The sequence below is a fragment of the Felis catus genome, chromosome A1 (genome assembly GCF_018350175.1).
Source record: "Felis catus isolate Fca126 chromosome A1, F.catus_Fca126_mat1.0, whole genome shotgun sequence".
Lineage (NCBI taxonomy): Eukaryota > Metazoa > Chordata > Mammalia > Carnivora > Felidae > Felis > Felis catus.
In genome coordinates, this window is record NC_058368.1 from 136,288,399 (window position 1) to 136,300,612 (window position 12,214).

The 12,214-nt window shown below is 41.3% G+C and overlaps 2 protein-coding genes across 3 annotated transcripts in view; both read left to right on the plus strand.

The window, feature by feature from the left end:
* The window catches only part of MCCC2 (methylcrotonyl-CoA carboxylase subunit 2), a 72,809-nt gene extending 67,887 nt beyond the window's left edge, over positions 1-4,922 (plus strand). The window contains exon 17 of the mRNA XM_003981052.5: positions 2,622-4,922. Within this exon, the coding sequence (XP_003981101.2) occupies positions 2,622-2,739 (118 nt within the window). The 3' untranslated portion in view covers positions 2,740-4,922. The remainder of the gene's footprint in view (positions 1-2,621) is intronic.
* Positions 4,923-5,318: 396 nt separating this feature from the next.
* CARTPT (CART prepropeptide) overlaps positions 5,319-12,214 on the plus strand; it is a 53,248-nt gene continuing 46,352 nt past the window's right edge. The window contains exon 1 of one of the 2 annotated variants that reach the window (XM_045061843.1): positions 5,319-5,698. The gene's annotated coding sequence lies outside the window, so the exon portion shown is untranslated. The remainder of the gene's footprint in view (positions 5,699-12,214) is intronic. The other variant, XM_003981053.3, reaches the window with a different exon arrangement.

A 12,214-nucleotide genomic window follows, 5' to 3' on the forward strand; every position in this document is an offset into this window, starting at 1 on the left:
ATTCCGTTGGTTGCCTTTTAGTTTTGTTGATTGTTTCCTTTGCTGTGCAGAAGCTTTTTATCTTCATAAGGTCCCAGTAGTTCATTTTTGCTTTTAATTCCCTTGCCTTTGGGGATGTGTCGAGTAAGAGATTGCTACAGCTGAGGTCAAAGAGGTCTTTTCCTGTTTTCTCCTCTAGGGTTTTGATGGTTTCCTGTCTCACATTCAGGTCCTTTATCCATTTTGAGTTTATTTTTGTGAATGGTGTGAGAAAGTGGTCTAGTTTCAACCTTCTGCATGTTGCTGTCCAGTTCTCCCAGCACCATTTGTTAAAGAGACTGTCTTTTTTCCATTGGATGTTCTTTCCTGCTTTGTCAAAGATGAGTTGGCCATACGTTTGTGGGTCTAGTTCTGGGGTTTCTATTCTATTCCATTGGTCTATGTGTCTGTTTTTGTGCCAATACCATGCTGTCTTGATGATGACAGCTTTGTAGTAGAGGCTAAAGTCTGGGATTGTGATGCCTCCTGCTTTGGTCTTCTTCAAAATTACTTTGGCTATTCGGGGCCTTTTTTGGTTCCATATGAATTTTAGGATTGCTTGTTCTAGTTTCGAGAAGAATGCTGGTGCAATTTTGATTGGGATTGCATTGAATGTGTAGATAGCTTTGGGTAGTATCGACATTTTGACGATATTTATTCTTCCAACCCATGAGCACAGAATGTTTTTCCATTTCTTTATATCTTCTTCAATTTCCTGCATAAGCTTTCTATAGTTTTTAGCATACAGATCTTTTTACATCTTTGGTTAGGTTTATTCCTAGGTATTTTATGCTTCTTGGTGCAATTGGCTCACATACAGTTTCTTGTTTGTTTTTGTTTCTACATCAGATTTTGAGTGAAATGCACAAGGACAGTTGAAATATTAAACTTTGAAAAATAACGTATCTCGTGTGAGCCATTCATTTGTTTTTCAGCCCTGGCTAAGTCATCTCTTGAGAAAGACTGAATCGTTTATTGTTTTCATACTTACATTAGTATTATTATTTTAATAGGCTGTATTCAGGGCAGGGGAGCAAATGGCCCAGATCTATTTATCTCTGGAAACAAATATCAAAAAACACTAAGGTGTTTTTTTGTTGTTGTTGTTAATTCATAGATGTTTAGGCCTTTGTGTTAAAACACTTGGTGGCAGGGGCGCCTGGGTGGCGCAGTCGTCGGTTAAGCGTCCGACTTCAGCCAGGTCACGATCTCGCGGTCCGGGAGTTCGAGCCCCGCGTCAGGCTCTGGGCTGATGGCTCAGAGCCTGGAGCCTGTTTCCGATTCTGTGTCTCCCTCTCTCTCTGCCCCTCCCCTGTTCATGCTCTGTCTCTCTCTGTCCCAAAAATAAATAAAAAACGTTGAAAAAAAAAATTTAAAACACTTGGTGGCATGGAGTCAGCAGTTTTCTTTACAAGATGAAAGGATTTTCAAGCCAGTTCATGGCACCTTCCTTGGATTTCATGAATCTCAGCCTACCAGTAAACTTGTGCGGTCTGTTTTGGCTCTACCATGGTTGGCTCTGCCTTTTCAGAGACCTCTTTCATTATCTGCTACCGTGGATAATGACGTTCTGTGTTTCTCTCAGTCCTTCATTGTTACGTGTGCAGCATGCCAGTTTCTTCTGCTCAGTTCTTTTTATAATCAAAACTTTTTCAGGCATTTGATTAGGGCCTTTTACCTGGAGCACTCTTGTTAATGACCATCACGAAGCAGGCCTGGCTTTGCTGTGCTTGCTGCGTTATTCTGCTGTTGGCGTCAGAAGGGGGTGTAATCAACTGACCTGGTTACACATGACAGGAGTGGCCTCTTCCTACTGGCTGTTGCTACTTCAGGGTCCCCATTATGAATGTTTTATGAGCAAAGATTTGATTCATGGTGTGTCGATCTAAGTATGGTTTAATAATTAATGCTATTGTCTAGATACTGAAAGCAGTTTGTTTAAAGAAAGCCAAACAGCCACCTACTAATGACCTTTAAAAAACAGTATTTCTCATTCATCTTTTTTGTAAAACTGAGGTTGTCAGTGAAAAGCAGATTTGTACTTCAGAGTTTCTTTTGAAAGCAGCTTAAAGCTATTACTTACTTTCCTATTGTAACAAAAGACAAAGAACTTACATTGCAGATACTTTAATAAAATAGTGAAGTCTATTCAGTCATTTTTGTAGTTTCTTAAAAGTTTGGGAATTTGGGGGAGTACACCTTTTCCAGTAGAGACTTTGGTTTGAGATCATTACCTGGGTTCATGTGTCTCTCCATATTAATAACAGGAACACATCAACTTGTATATTTATGTGGGCAGAAGAACAGGAAACATTTTCCTAAAATAAGTAAAAGTATTTGAAAATCAAGGATTATTTTGTGGTTTCTGGAAGCAGTTCCCAAAACCATAGCTCACTCTGACATTCTTTGAGGGCCTGGGATCAAAGTCCTGTCATTTTTCTTTGGGAAGAATGTAGTTTCAGTTGTGAGAATGTAGTACCCAGAATCTCATTGGTAGATCCCCATGGTACCTGAAGAAAAACCTCAGCATTTCTGGGCATAAATTATATAAATGGTAGTTTGGTGGTAGATTCCTAATAACTTTTGCTTTGTTCTTTTATCAGGCTGTGGGATGATGGGATTATTGATCCCGTGGACACCAGACTGGTCCTGGGTCTCAGTATTAGTGCAGCCCTCAATGCACCAATCCAGAAGACTGACTTCAGCATCTTGAGGATGTAACTGGAGTGTGAAGCATCTTCCATTGGATATGTACCAAAATTGACATACCAGTAGCCTTAAAATTTTAGACGTTTCCCACATGTGGCTATTATGGTAAAATTGTTTTCTTAACACAGTGCATCGTACTTTTCTACATTAAACAGAAATCAGTGAAGGTATTTATTTGATAAACTTCAATTCCTTGTCTATTTTCTTTGAGAATCTTTTCTGTGGCTCAGCTTTACCACCCATAAACTGAAGAGAATAACTTAAGTTATCCTTTCTAACCCACAAGTAGCATGAAAGTCCCATAACCTATACACTGCAGGTATGTTTGAGATTATTAACAGAAAGTCATTTTTCCTCTGAAATGATTGTTTTGCTGATTACACATGATGATATTTTAACACACACAATTTTTTAAAAGCATCAATTACTCATCTTTGTAGCCACTACTCCTTCCCTTAATAGTCACACTTGTCTGCATTTGGGGCTCTCTTTTCTACCCATTCTCTCTCCATCCTTCTCCTCATTGCCTTCCCCTGCCAGTACCCTCTCCAAAGTTTACCTCCATGTTGCTGAAACCAGTGGGTTCTTTTCTGACTTTATCCGACTGAATTCTCTGAAGCATTCAGTGCAGTTGAACACTTCTTTCCCGCAGTGCTGGCCTTAGCTTCTAGATCGAAACTTTAGATTTTCTGCCAACCTCTTTGGCCCTTCTTGTTCTGTCTCCCTTGCCCTGCCCCTGTTCCTCTAGTGATTTCTCTCCTACTCCCTTTACTATTTGTCCTGATTTTTCATTAGCAAAACATGAAAGTATCCCCTTGTTCTTTTTTAAAAAATTGTGGTGAAATACACAGAACATAAAATGTATCGTTTTAACCACTTTTAGGTGTACAGTTCTGTGGCCTTAAGTCCATTCACATGGTTGTGCTACCATCACCACCATCCATCCATCTCCAGAACCTTTCATCATTCCAGACAGAACTCTGTTATTAAATAGTAACTCCCCATGCCCTCGCTCCCCTCCTCTGGCACTCTGCTCATTCTTTTTTTTTTTTTTTTAGTTTTTTTTAGTTTTTTAATGTTTTTATTTATTTTTGAGAGATAGCGCTCGAGTAGGGGAGGGGCAGAGAGAGAGGGAGACAGAATCCGAAGCAGGCTCCAGACTCTGAGCTGTCAGCACAGAGCCTGAAGTGGGGCTCGAACTCACGAGCTGTGAGATCATGACCTGAGCCGAAGTCGGACGCTCAACCAACTGAGCCACCCAGGCCCCCCTGCTCATTCTTGAATGTGTATGTTACTCATGGTTAGGTTTATTCTCTCTTGGTCATATCAGCCCTTCTTATGGCTTCAGAAGCCATCTAAATGCAGATAATTCCTGTGTCAACATTGTTCTCCTTGAGCTCTAGACCTGTGTATCTTAGGGATCTACTGGATGTCTGCACTGGTGGTCTTTTAGGAACCTCAGATTCAGGCATCAGGGTCAATTGATTTTGCCTCCTCACTATCTCTTAAATTCCCCATTATCTTTGTCTTTCACTTCCAAAGGCCTTAGAAGTGGTCTACCTGCTTCTAGTCTTAGCTAGTCTTGCGTCTGCATCCCTGTGAGGTAGGATGACCATTCTAAGTGCACACCTGGTCATGCTGCTCCCTTGCTTCAGTGTCTCACAGGTTCCCTGTAGAAGTACTAGACCCCTCATGCCCTCCATGATCGTGACCATCACATCCCCTCTTCTGTCTCATCTCCTTGACTCTTTCCCACACACGGTGCTCCATCTGTTCTAGACTTCTAGCTCCTCGAACCTACACAGTCCTTCCCACTTTAGGGTCCACCACCTAATGTTCCCTCTGCCTGTACTTTCTCTGAAGCACTTACCTTTTGTCTCCGTGACTTCTCTGGGCTGGGTTAGACACTATCTGCTCTTGAAAAGCACCAACCATTTTCTCTGTCTTAGGTATTTATGAGAAACGTAAATATTTCTTTAATATTTCCTTCCTGCTAGACTGTAAGCTCCCTGAGAGCAAGGATCTCCTGTTTAGCCTGCATCTCCATTCCCTAGCACTTGGAGATGCTCACATATTTATTGAATGGTTGAAAAATCCAAATTTTAATTGATGTCCTCAGGCCACATTAAAATTAATGATTAAATGATATAATATAACTATCAAATGGTTTCCTAATAAAATTAATATTTCAGACATTGTGCGTGATGTTCATTTTAGGCAGCATTTGTGTATCAGAAGTCAATTTAATTTTTTGAGATGTGTACAGATAAATGTGTAAAGATAAGTGTTGGACTTACTTAAATAAATTTGCACTTTAAATAAGTAAAGATAAGTAGGTTGCATTTTTGGGGCACCGGGTGGCTCAGTCAGTTGAGTGTCCGACTTCGCTCAGGTCATGATCTCTTAGTTCATGAGTTCGAGCCCCACATCGGGCTCTGTGCTAACAGCTCAGAGCCTAGAGCCTGCCTCCAATTCTGTGTCTCCCTCTCTCTCTGCTCCTCCCCCACTCATGCTTTGTCTCTTTCTCACTCTCAAAAACAAATAAACATTAAAAGAATAAAAAAGGAAGTAGGTTGCATTTTCAGAAGGATGTTGGAGGAGGTCCCTGAGAGGATGTGACTGACTGCTGGTTCACCTGCTAACCAGACCCGGCAGCGGGAGGCTCCACAACCCCTCCCCTTTCCTTGGAACATTCGTCCCCGCGTACTGTTCCTGTAGTGGCCGTCCTTTCAAGAACACAGCCTTGAGAGACAGGTGTTGTTGAGAGCATCTGAACCCAATTAAGGCCTCTTTATAAACAAGGCTTCTTTACAACGTCTCCGCACGTTGGTGTGGAGACGCCCTGGTATTGTGACGGGTGCTGACCACCCCCAGAGCACATCCCCTCACCTACCAACGTGGCTTGGCCCACTTCTCTCATCCCTCGGCCTCCCTCTTCTGGGGCTGGTTTTTGAACCAAGAAAGAAACACGGTAAGTATTTTAAAATAGTGAATTATATTTTCAGTTAAAAGTTATGTTCGTGTCAGAAGACAACAAAGTTTTTCTTAATCAAGAATAGGTAATGTTTCTTTGCTAGGAACCATCAACAAGTCAAAGATTGATGGTCTTTTTAGGAGTGTTTTGGCCTCTCAAAAAAATCACAGTCATCACTCACACCGCGCTTAAGATAATTAAAATATATTGCATAGTTTATCCAGTAAAAATAACAGTTTTACCAAAACAAGCAGCAGTTTTTGTCTGCCCCTTCCCAGCTTTACAGAGACGCAGTTGACATATAACATGTAAGTTTAAGGTGTACAACATGATGATTTAATACATGTGAATTGTGAAATGATTACCACAGTGTGATTACTTCTTAACACGTTTGCCTCACATAACTTTTTTTGTAGGGAGAATGTTTTTCTACATTTCAGTTATTATAAATAAGAGCAACTAGGGTAACATGAATAATTTAGAATTTTAAGAAATATACAGCTAATTAATCTCTAAATTAGCCCTCTGTGTACTTAAAGAATAAAAGAGACAAAAGTATTTTTCAGTTTTCAAGGAAAAATTGAAATTAGAATTTGTCAAGCTTTTTTTTACACTGCCAGAAGGCATTGTTGAATGTGCTAGTGAAAAAAATGTATCTTTTTGGGGAGAGGTCACATAGTCCTTGTTAATTCTGAAATGTGTTCGTTGGTGTTCTGGAAGGATGATTGTTTACTGTTCTGGCCAAAGCCAGTTCTTACAAATCCTTTAATTATTGGTTCTGAAATTCAGTATTTAGAAAAACAGCAGGAACATGATAATCATGGCCTCTGGGTATTTCTAACAGTTCTCTATAAATGTTAGAAATTAAATACAATCACTAATAATGATGGTTTTTATTGTTTTGACAAAAAGTCGACCACAAAACACTGAAAATAATTTTTTTATATTTAATGTGCCTCAAACTCTCTTGCATCTGAAATCAGAATGTTAAGGATCAAGTTGCTTTTGGAGCTAAATGAAAATTCTCTCCACTTTTGACCTGTCTAGGCAAATGTACATTCCAAGTGATGTTTGCAATCAAGCTAATTGATAATCCACTCTGGGACGCTTGAGAGGAAACAGGCCCAGATACTAATCATCACACTGACATATAGGTGTGAGCAGATGGGGGACCTGTGGTTGCTCTCTCTGTAGTTCATTATCATGGAATGAGTACTGATGCTACCTGTCAGGTTTGGTACTTCTTACAAGCCACTGTTCCAGATACCCACTGTGTAACTTTTTGGTGGCTGAAAACAATACAAGTTCATTCTGTTAGAGTTGCAGGGGTCAGAAGTTTAAAATCTAGGGGGCGCCTGAGTGACTCAGTCGGTTTAGTGTCTGACTTCGGCTCAGGTCATGATCTCAGAGCTGTGGGTTTGAGCCCGGCGTCGGCCTCTGTGCTGACAGCTCAGAACCTGGATCCTGACTCAGATTCTGTCTTCCTCTCCCTCTGCCCCTCCCCCGCTCTCTCTCTCTGTCTCTCAAAAATAAATAAACGTTAAAAAAAAAAAAAAGGTTAAAATCCAGGTGGACACAGGGCTGCATTTCACTCTGCAGGCTTTGAGGGGAAAATCCGTTCCCTTGCCTTTTTCAGCTTCTAAAGTCTGCCTGCCTGCTTTGTAAACTTTTATTTATTTATTTAAAATAACTTTAATTTTTCTAATGTTTATATATGTGAGAGACAGTGAGTGGAGGAGGGGCAGATAGAGAGGGAGACCCAGAATCCGAATCAGTCTCCAGGCTCGCTCTGAGCTGCCAGCACAAGAGTCCAACATGGGGCTCAAACTCACAAACTGTGAGATCATGACCTGAGCCAAAGTTGGACCCTTAACTGACTGAGCCACCCAGGCACTCCTGCTTTGTAACGTTTTTATTTTTATTTTTTTAACGTTCACTTATCTTTGGGAGAGAGAGAGAGGGAGACACAGAATCTGAAGCAGGCTCCAGTCTCCAAGCTGTCAGCACAGAGCCCGATGTGGGACTTGAACTCAGAAACCGTGAGGTCATGACCTGAGCTGAAGTCAGATGTTTAACCAACTGAGCCACCCAGGTGCCCTGCTTTGTAACCTCAATACAGACTTCAGTATGATATCAAACACCTCTGTGTTAGCATTCTAGAGAGGCATTTAATTGACTCAAGAGGAGAGTTGACCACAAGGCAGGGGCAGTTTTGCTTTCTGTAGCACCCAGCATTTCAATGTGTCTGGTGGCTTTTTCTTTCACAAAAGTGACCCAAATCACAGGTTTGCGGTACTCCTTATGTTAAGGAAGAGAAGTGTCTGAGGGAGAACAGAGTCTTAGAAGATCGTGATTTAACAGAGAACTGACTGAAGAGAAAACGATCAGAACTACTTGTTAGAAGTAAGCTGTAGAGATTTAATGTGTAATTTAGCAAGTGTTGATTGTACTAAGTGAACAGGTAACAGTTTTGGAATAGTTAGGCTAATATCAAGAAGTTTCTGTAGGAAACGTATTTTACATTTTTTGATAGCTCTATCGTACTCTTATGTTGTAGGATAATTGAAAATAACATTTGTTTTAAAATTATTTGTAATTTAAAATCCAGTACCGTTTTTTGTAGAAAATTTAGGGACAGTAAGGAAAGTGAAAATTCTCTAATTTCACCACTCAGAGATAGCTGCTGTTATTACTGATTTCTTGTAGACTGTACTATTCTCTTTTTTTCTATCTGTGGGAATTTCTTTTCACAAAAAAAGTTATTCTGTAATCTCCATTTTCTCTGAATGCAATATACATGTATTGACATGTTTCCATGTTGTGTAATATTTCACCTACAGTACTTGTGATGTTGCCTGATACGACATTGTATGGACACCTATTTAATTTAACCACTCCCCTATGGTTGGATACTTAGGTTGTTTCTGGTTTCTCACTATTATAGCTAATGCTGCAGTAAATATCCTACAGTTTCTTTACATAACCGTGATTAGTATAAATTCTTAGAAGTGAAGTTGTTGAATCCAGGTGTCTGTGGACCTATTGCTGAATTCTGTTCTATAAACGTGTATTTATGGTGCAAGGATTGCTGGGCACGGTAATGACTCTGGTGCTTTCAGATGCTGAAGTAACCTCCGGTAGAATTTAATTGTTTAGGAAACTAGTGTTTTCATTAATTTTTAAAAGTTGTGTCTAGGTAACGCTGTGACATTAGTAACAAGTTGTGAAGACTTAGCATAAATGCACGGGTGGTGTCATTGTTGTGGAAGGACTGGGAAAAGATGGGAGAAGGCCCCTTGAGTCCTAGTCGCGCTACAGAAGAATTATGTGAACTTGAGGACGATGGGAGGGGACCAGACTCAGTCTCTCTGATCCCGCAGTTGTTTTCCTTCTCTCTCCAGTTGCTCAAGCTTTCTCTCTGCTTCCCTAGATCCCCTTTACTTCTCCTAGTATTGGGGTAAGTGGGCTGGGAGGGGTGAGGACTGGAGGCAGGGGAAGATCTTAGAAGGAGGGGATTTAAGAGAGAATTTAAAGAGAAAACGCGAGCAGATCTACTTGTTAGAAGTAAGCTGGAGGAAAAGAAAAAGGGGGTGTGCTAAGAACTTTTTTTTAATTGCTATTATCCTGCACTAAGTGTGCGCCAGCTGACTTGGTGAGAGTGAGGTGGAGATCACCTGCCAGGAGGATGCATTCTTCAGCTTTGTCAGTTTATTTTATTCAAATGAACAAACATTCCCTGAAGGCTTGCTGTGTGTCTGGCTTTGGGATAGAATACAAAGTAAACACAGCGGTTAACAGAAATAAGTGTCTAAGTGCATACACGTACACAAGTAAGTACAGCATGGCCCCTTCCTTGTGTAGCCATAGGTCAGTGACTTGGGAGGGTATTTTCACCTGCTCAGTCCCCCTCCGTTGTCTTTTAGTAACTGCACTGTTATATCCCTTTGGGAACTACCCCTCTCCTATGCTGTCTTGGCAAGTGTCAAGCAAAGAGCCCTGGTCTCTAGCCGAGAGCCGGACACTTCACTGAGGCCTGGCCAAGCTGACTTAAGCCATTGGATTCTTGAGCAGAGGGAGGAACATGGAAGACAACCAGCCCTGAGTTGTTCCAGTGGCTTGTCAGACAGAGGCTGTTCGTTCGTTCTTGCTCTGTATCACTGGCACCACTCTGGTTACTAATACTCTGGGTGTGAAGTATCCTGGCATCCTGTTTTCTTGCAGCAATTTCTTTTATTTTTTTTGTAATGTTTGTTTATTTTTGAGAGAGAGAGAGAGAGAGCGCGTGCGCCCAAGCAGGGGAGGGGCAGAGAGAGAGAGAGAGAGAGAGAGAGAGAGAGAGAGAAATGCAGAATCCCAAGCAGGCTCAAGGCTCTGAGCTGTCAGTGCAGAGCCCAACATGCGGCTCAAACCCATGAAGTGCAAGATCATAACCTAAGCCAAAGTTGGACACCATGCTCAACCGACTGAGCCCCCCAGGCCACCCCCCACCCCCAGCAATCTTTTTAAAAAAACTTGTCAGAGTCAGCTCCAGTGCTGTAGCAGCAAATACTAACCGGTAGCATGTCCTGCAAGACAAAGGTTAAAATAAGTTCCTGTTTTCAACTTTGATGAAAGCTTTACTGCCTACATTTTAAAGAAGACTTTTCAGGGGTGCTTTTTGGATGGCTCAGTCAGTTGAGCGACTAACTTCAGCTCAGGTCATGATTGATCACATGGTTCATGAGTTTGAGCCCTGCATTGGGCTCTGGGCTGACAGCTCAGAGACTGGACCCTGCTTCGGATTCTGTGTCTCCCTCAGTCTCTGCCCTTCCCTCACTGGTGCGTGTGCACCGCCCCCCCCCCCCCCCCCCCCCGCCCCTGCCACACACACTCTCTCTCTCAAAAATAAACATTTAAAAAAATTGTAAACGTTGAAAAAACTTTTTTTTAAAAATAAAGAAGACTTTTCAGAAATGAACCCAGTGGGATGTTGAAAGTAAGCAGTGCATCCACAGGAAGGATGTGCCTTCTCACTGCAATGAGTATGGATCAAGCATTAAAATTGCTACAAGGGAAACTCAATTTATTGCAACCTTGTGATCACTAAAATGTGTCACTGAGCAAGATTTTAGGTTACTTTTAATCGAAATCTAAAAAATCTGACCGTCTTCCATTGGAGATCATTTAAAAACAGCCATTCCAAGAGCCTGGAAGGCTTTTTAGGTACCTGTTGGGTAGCCTTTTTCTCATAGGAATGCTAAACACATTGTCTATAATCTCTTTTGAAGTGTTAACAGGTTGCTATTATTATGTGGGTGGTGGCAAGTACTTAGGAGGTTCATGTTTTTATTTTGGAGCTATTGGTATTTTCATTTTGTCTTAATTTTGATGTGGCCTTTCTTCCAACCTTCTGTATCCACCATGAGGGACCTAGGAAAGACAACCAGAGGATCAAGTGCCTAGTCCAGAGCACTGCAAAGTGTTCGAACTGGGTCATAATTTAAATCCATAGTAGAATGTATTCAGCATTCCCAGTAAGAGAACTAGAATTGCTTACTGGACATAGAGCTCAACTTGGAATCAAGGGATTTGGGGTCTTCTTCAGAGGGTAGTACTAACTACTTGTCTAATCTTGGACTGGTCTTTCCTTGTCTCTTAAATTTCCTTGTCTCTTAAATCTGAGCTGTCAGCACAGAGCCTGACACGGGGCTCGAATGCACAAACTGTGAGAGCATGACCTGAGCTGAGGTCAGGTACTTAACCGACTGAACCAACCAGGTGCCTCTTTCCTTGTCTCTTAATACAGGATGGGACTTGATTAGTTTCACATTAGAATCAACTGGAGAGATTTTTAAAAATGCTTAAATCAGGGGTTCTTGGGTAGGATTCTAAGATCGATCTGCTTTGGTGATACTATCACCCTTGTATATTTTTGGTTAGGTCGTTGTATATTTCTCTTTCTCCCTCATTTTCAGCGTGGGATGAATTGTTCTAACTTCTTGAATCCTGATTCATGGTCCAGACTGAACATTAGAATCACCTGAGGAACTTTGCTTACAAAAAATCCTGACCCCCTCCCCAGACTCCAGATAAGTAAATCACACTCTTTCAGGTTATCTTTTTAAAGCATATTTATTATTTTTTGAGAGTGAGAGAGAGTGCACAAGTAGGGGAGGGGCAGAGAGAGAGGATCCCAAGCAGGCTCCAGGCTTTGAGCACGGATCATGACCTGAGCCAAAATCAAGAGTCGGACACCCAACTGACGGAGCCACCCAGGTGCCCCAAGACTCTTTCAGGTTAGGATGCAGGCATCAATAATTTTTAAAGCTCCCTTAAATGATTCCAGCGTGCATTTAAAGCTGAGAGTCACTTCATAGGGTGAGGCTACCTCAGAGGATTTCAAAATGGAGCAACTAGCTATTCATTTCAAGACCTTTGCATGCATTTAAAATCTTAAGTTTTAGGTTGCATAAACATTTTTTTAAAATTTTTTTTAACGTTTATTTATTTTTGGGACAGAGAGAGACAGAGCAT